A 5,459-nucleotide genomic window follows, 5' to 3' on the forward strand; every position below is an offset into this window, starting at 1 on the left:
GCGATGCGGGGCGAGAAGAACGAGAGGAGGAAGTTCCACAGGCAGTCTGGCGCCACGCAACAAAAGTCAGTCGTGTGTGCAACACCACAATGGAGGAGGGCAACACTTACTGGTCGCACTCCCGAGCGCGATGCCTTTCGGGCGCACGCGCAGCGGAAAGCTCTCGCCGAGGTACACCCACGGCGTCGGGCCCCAGAACATCGAGTAGCTGAACACCTGCAGCACCGCGAACGCGATGAGCAGGTTGCCGCCCGCGCGGTTGCGCGCCGTGAGCTGTGACTGCGGCACCGGGTTCGGGCCCGGCGGCGGGAGCATGAAGTGTCCCGCGAGCCCCGCGATGAGCGAGCAGATCGCCTCGAGCACGGACCCCGTCAGCAGCGAGCGCCGCCGGCCCATCGTCTCGATCAGGTACAGCGCCGGGATCGTGCCCGCGACGGAGACGCCGCCGAGGATCGCCTGGATCGCGTACGGGTCGAGTGTCGTGCCCGCGCTCTGGAAGAACGTGTCGCCGTAGTAGTCTGGCGGAGACGGCAGGTCAGCGTGCGGTGGTGAGGGTATTAAGCACAGGTGCGCTTACAGTAGAAGTTCTGGCCGTTCAACTGTTGGATGAACTGGAGCATCATGCCGTTGAGCGTGCGCTTCCAGAGCATGTTCCGCGTCGAGAAGCACTCGAGCCACGTCGCCTTGCCGCCCTCGTTCTCCGCCCGGATCGCGAACTCGAGTTCCTCGATTAGCTCGATAACGATCAGGTCGTCCTCCGGCACGCTGTTCAACTGGGACACGACCCTGCGCGCTTCTGCTTCCCTGCCTGTACCGAGCAGATGACGTCTAATACGCCTCAGCACATAGACGACAGAGTAAGGTAAGGCACGACGTACGGAGACTCGGGCAAGAAGAAGATGCCGGACAACAAGAAGAGGCCCCAGAGCATTTGCAGGCCCACGGGGATGCGCCATGATGCAGAACCGTCGATGTGGTGGGTGCCGAGATCAATCATGTAGCTGATGAAGATGCTACGGTGCTCAAGTCAATCCACGGCGACTTCAAACAAGAGACGGCAAGAGACGCGCACCCAATGATGATTTGCAGCTGGTACAGGACAAGCAGCATTCCACGCAGCTTCTTCGGCGCCGTCTCTCCAGTGTACAAAGGCACGATTGCTGCAGGTCATCGTCATGAAAGGCGGGAAACAGTCAAGAAGCGAGCGACGTACCAGACAAAGCACCGACGCCTAGGCCAGCGATGAATCGCCCTACTGTAATTTGGACAATGGAGAACGTAGTGCCGGTTTGAATGGCAGTTCCGACGGTGAAGATGGCAGACCAGATGAGGATGGAGGCGCGACGACCAAAGCGGTCTGCGGTGAACGCCTGAGCAAGGGCGCCGACGAATGTACTGTATGGCGTGGGTAAACAAGACGAAAGTTTAGCGGCTACGTTTGACATACCCGGCTGAGAGGAGAGAGGTGATGATGGACTGTCTTGCAGCGGACAGACTAGGTGTTCCATCCGCGGCGACTGTTCCGAAGCGTCGTTGGAAGTCTGGCATGATCAGGCATCCCTATTTGACAGATTGAATCAAACATTGAAAGATTATAGCCTATATTAAGACTTACTGAGATGACACCGATGTCATATCCGAAGAGGAAGCCACCGAAAGCGATGAATGCGGCAAGCAGGATGGCCCTGCGGTTCGTTGGGATAGCCATGATGTTGGGCTCGCTGGGCAGCTGACGGACGGGGAAGCCAGCGAGATCGCGCCTGGGAAGAAGCAGCACCACACCTTATATAGTGGGAAGAACATGAGAATAACGTGCTGGAGTTGGTTAACGGTGGATGAATACAGGTGCCGGATTAAGGTGGGACATGACCTACTGGCGCATCTAAGGCGGACCGAAAGCAAGCAATGGGCGGACCGTGAAGATCAAAAGGAAGAAAGAAGCACGGTTTTTTCCTGCGGTGGGACGGCCTTGATGTATGGTGAGAGGACGTAAACGCCGTTGTTGGCGCGGTAGTGCAGGGTCGCAATGCTGTAGTGACATCAGTGGACTTCGCATGTGACTTTGCATGCTGATTGCATACCTTAAAAACTGCGAGAGGATACGAACTACAGGGCATAAAATGGATCTTCCAGGGGGGGTAGTCCAGGAACATCGTACGGCGTCAAAGTATGTATACCGACAATGTTCCCACTTCCCAGGCCGAAACTGGTGGTCGTTTCGTTCCTGGATTCGACCTATATGCGTTTATAATGGTTGGTGATGCATTGCCGGCTGTGGCTTCCGCGGGACGGAGGCAGCAACCTCGCAGAGTCTTAAACTTGCATCAAAGCGAATCACCTCGCGGAGCACCTGGGGTAGTCTGGGGAAGCACGTTCTGATGGAGCTTCTTCCGCCAGAGACATCTGTCAATAGCAACTCCAGACGTGCACTGGACAACGCTGAGGCTCTGAGCAAGTGTACAGCGAGTGTCTGCTGGCGAGATAATCAGAAAGTTATCCATCAATTTGGCATACTCCAGGCAGCGAACGAGACTCGCCGCGTTCCACCGACGAGCAGGCCGCGCGTACACGACTTCTCGTGGCACATTGGCAATCTCGTGTGCCTTCCCAGGGATCGTCTTGCAGAAGCAAGCGTCGTCGAGAGCGCAAAACACATCTCGCCCTGGATCTGACGGCGCTCGTTTAGGCGCCTAATTCATGGCGCTAATTCATTAGCGCTCGCTTGGGCTCAGCAACTCTCATGTTCGCTCTGCGATGCGACTGAGTCGAACTACGTCTGCGTGCGCTGACCACTCCTCGACAACTCTCTGGAATCTGTGCGTGCTGCGCTCGATACTGCCAGTTATCTGATCTCATGGGCGTTCCGGCCAGGAACTAGCTGTCATGGGGCGGTATGCCCGTAGGCACAGCTACTGACGTCGGGGGCTACTGTGGCTCTCATGCCGTGGATACTTTGCAGTTTTGAAACAACCCTGTAAACCAGCGTATTGCCCTCGGTATCCGACATCACTTCCGCGCTCTCTTGAGATCAACGTTTCGATGAAGCCTTATGTTTCAAGCCCTGATGAAGCCAGTCCCCGCGCCTTCGTGCGCCTCTTACGCTCAAAAATATCTTTTCGAGCATAGCCATGGTCGGCCAGGCGTTCATCACATTGCCATCGTATAAGTAGCCCGCCTCGAGCTCAGGTATCTCCTAACGCTGCGCGTTCCTCTTCCTTCGTATCCAACTGCTTTTCTTCCTTGTGCTTGCGCAATTCCCTCATTCTCCACTTTTTATAACGCTTAACGTTGATCGTCCTTCATTCGCCATCATGTACACGAAAGCTATCGTCCCTTCCCTTCTGCTCGCCGCTTCTGCCAACGCCGCAGCCCTTCCTTACGCGAGGAGAGCCCCTCAGTGGTCTGACTCCTCGATGAGTAAGTCCCCCAACCATCTCAGCCGCCCAAATATTCATCGTCTCTGCTACACTAGACGACATGACGGGCGGTGATTCATTCTCCTCTGGCAGCCAAGGAGGAAAGATGCAAGAGTATATCAAGAACCTTCCCCCGAGCCGTGAGTGCACTGTCCGCGCGCGTCTTGTATCCGGCCTTGACACCCCAAACAGTCCAGGGACCCATGGCATCTGCCATTGCCCAAGCTTATAACCAAGGCCAGGGCCAATATCAGGGCCAATACCAAGGCCAATACCAAGGCCAAGGCCAGGGCTCTGGCTCGTCATGGAGCTGGAACACCGGCGGAGCCAACCAGGACGCAGGCTCAAGCACCGGCTCGTCCTGGGGCTGGAACACCGGTGGGGACAGCCAGGGCACGGGCTCGCCTGTCAGCCCGAGCGGCACCTGGCCTGGTGGTGCCGCCGCTGCCGCCGCTGCCTCTGCGGCGGGCGGATACCCGGCGTCGCCGAGCGGCAGCGCGCCGGTATTCAGCTTCCCTGGAGGCCCCATGATGACCGCGGCACCTAACCCGTCGCTGACCATCTCCATCCCGGCGCCGCCGTCGCCGACGGGTGTGCCTGGCGTCCCTGGATCACCCTCCGCGTCCGGCGCACCTGTGGTGCCGTCGGGCGTCCCTGGGTCTCCTGCCTCTGGCGCGCCGCCGTCGCCGAGTGGTGTTGTCCCCTCTGGTGCGCCTCCCTCGCCGAGCGGCGTTGTTCCCTCTGGCGTGCCGTCTTCCCCGAGCGGCGTTGCGCCCTCGGGTGTGCCTTCGGGCGTTCCTTCCGGTGCACCTTCGGGAGCCCCATCTGGCATGCGCCGCCGCCACCACACACTGGGTGCGCGCGACGTCCTCGACGAACTGCTCCCGCTCCTGCCGAGCGACAGTGCGTGTTTCCCCTCTAACACATATTCCACATGCTAACGTGTCGCACCGACAGTCGCGACGCCCGTCTCGCAGCTCCTGGCCGCTATCGAGGGCAGCTCGACCTCCGCGCCCACCGCGGCGCCAACATCGGTGCCCGCCTCTGCGTCGCCCTCCGCGTCGGCCGGCGCGCTGGCCGCTGCACCGTAAGTCCCTTCTCTCCCACTCTGGGTTCCCCTTAAAGGTGCTGACGCGCGCCCCGCCCAGGCCCGCTTCCGGCGCAACGACGACCGTCACCGTCACCGCGAGCTACCCCGCCCTGTCGGGCGCGCCCGCGGCGCGCGCCGTCGACCTCGTCTCGCCCTCCTCCTCCTCGGCGTCGGCGTCGGCCACGCCGTCATCGAACGCGGCGCTCGGCGGCCTTGCGCGCACGTCGTTCGTCGGCGCTGCGAGTGTCGTGGCGAGCGTGCTCCTCGGCGCGTTCATCGTGCTGTAAAAGCCGTCGTCGTTGGAAAAGGTGCCCGTGGTTGGAAAGTGGCAGCAGGAGGGTTTGCGTGATGCATAGCTTTTTTTTATGGTTTTGTGATAGCGTTTTTGATTCCTGTCGTTTTGTTATGACTTCTTCCCGGTTTGTTCAGGTGCAATGATAAGCAGTTGTATCGTTGGTTCACGAATTTGGAGAAATTTGGGAGCTGAGTAAATCGTCGACGATGGGCCAGCTCGGTAAGAAGCCGGCTCACGTCCTGTGTGGCGGCTATTGTCACGTCGTCCTGTGACTCGGACATGACCGAAATTCATCACATGGTCATTCCGCTGCGACTTCCTCGCGGCAACGCCCTTTCATTTAAGCTCACTTTCGTAGCATATAAATACTTGTCCTAAGCTTGGCAAGCCCGGGCTTATTAAGCCCACGGCTTGGGCCGGGCTCAGGCTTGGCTCGGGCTCAGGGCTCGGCTTGGCGTCGCCACAAGCCCAAGCCCGGGCTTTGAGCCCAAGCCGGGCCCGCACATCACTACCTGCCAGCGGGTCGTTCCAGAAGTGCATCCCCATCTTCATATGACATGACCTTAGGAAATTGGGATAAGCAGAGTGAGTCATTATCTTGACTCATTGTACGGATATTCATCTGCACTACTCATCCAGGTAGTGAACGGTTTCTCTG

At 58.9% G+C, this 5,459-nt stretch overlaps 2 protein-coding genes across 2 annotated transcripts in view; one reads left to right on the top strand and one right to left on the bottom strand.

Annotated features, from left to right (window-relative positions):
- Window positions 1-1,727, bottom strand: part of PHACADRAFT_248481 (uncharacterized protein) — a 2,575-nt gene extending 848 nt beyond the window's left edge. Inside the window, exons 1-7 of the mRNA XM_007391047.1 lie at window positions 1,616-1,727; window positions 1,448-1,560; window positions 1,214-1,395; window positions 1,073-1,160; window positions 879-1,013; window positions 578-828; window positions 111-518 (exon numbers count right to left, since the gene is read on the bottom strand). Of these exons, the coding sequence (XP_007391109.1) occupies window positions 111-518; window positions 578-828; window positions 879-1,013; window positions 1,073-1,160; window positions 1,214-1,395; window positions 1,448-1,560; window positions 1,616-1,708 (1,270 nt within the window). The 5' untranslated portion in view covers window positions 1,709-1,727. The remainder of the gene's footprint in view (window positions 1-110; window positions 519-577; window positions 829-878; window positions 1,014-1,072; window positions 1,161-1,213; window positions 1,396-1,447; window positions 1,561-1,615) is intronic.
- A 1,629-nt stretch (window positions 1,728-3,356) lies between these two features.
- Window positions 3,357-4,952, top strand: PHACADRAFT_248482 (uncharacterized protein). The gene is made up of 5 exons (XM_007391048.1): window positions 3,357-3,417; window positions 3,473-3,556; window positions 3,609-4,319; window positions 4,374-4,503; window positions 4,565-4,952. Exons 2-5 carry the CDS (start codon window positions 3,478-3,480, stop codon window positions 4,791-4,793), a joined length of 1,149 nt encoding a protein of 382 aa, XP_007391110.1. The 5' UTR covers window positions 3,357-3,417; window positions 3,473-3,477; the 3' UTR covers window positions 4,794-4,952.
- The last annotated feature ends 507 nt before the right edge of the window (window positions 4,953-5,459 follow it).

This window comes from Phanerochaete carnosa, assembly GCF_000300595.1.
Source record: "Phanerochaete carnosa HHB-10118-sp unplaced genomic scaffold PHACAscaffold_1, whole genome shotgun sequence".
Lineage (NCBI taxonomy): Eukaryota > Fungi > Basidiomycota > Agaricomycetes > Polyporales > Phanerochaetaceae > Phanerochaete > Phanerochaete carnosa.

Excerpts from the sequence above, each read along its gene's own strand:
- PHACADRAFT_248482 (XM_007391048.1), top strand. The coding sequence starts at position 3,478 with ATGACGGGCGGTGATTCATTCTCCTCTGGCAGCCAAGGAGGAAAGATG. Across the intron at positions 3,557-3,608 it reads CAAGAACCTTCCCCCGAGCC|TCCAGGGACCCATGGCATCT; the intron begins GTGAGTGCACTG and ends CACCCCAAACAG. Across the intron at positions 4,504-4,564 it reads GGCGCGCTGGCCGCTGCACC|GCCCGCTTCCGGCGCAACGA; the intron begins GTAAGTCCCTTC and ends CGCCCCGCCCAG.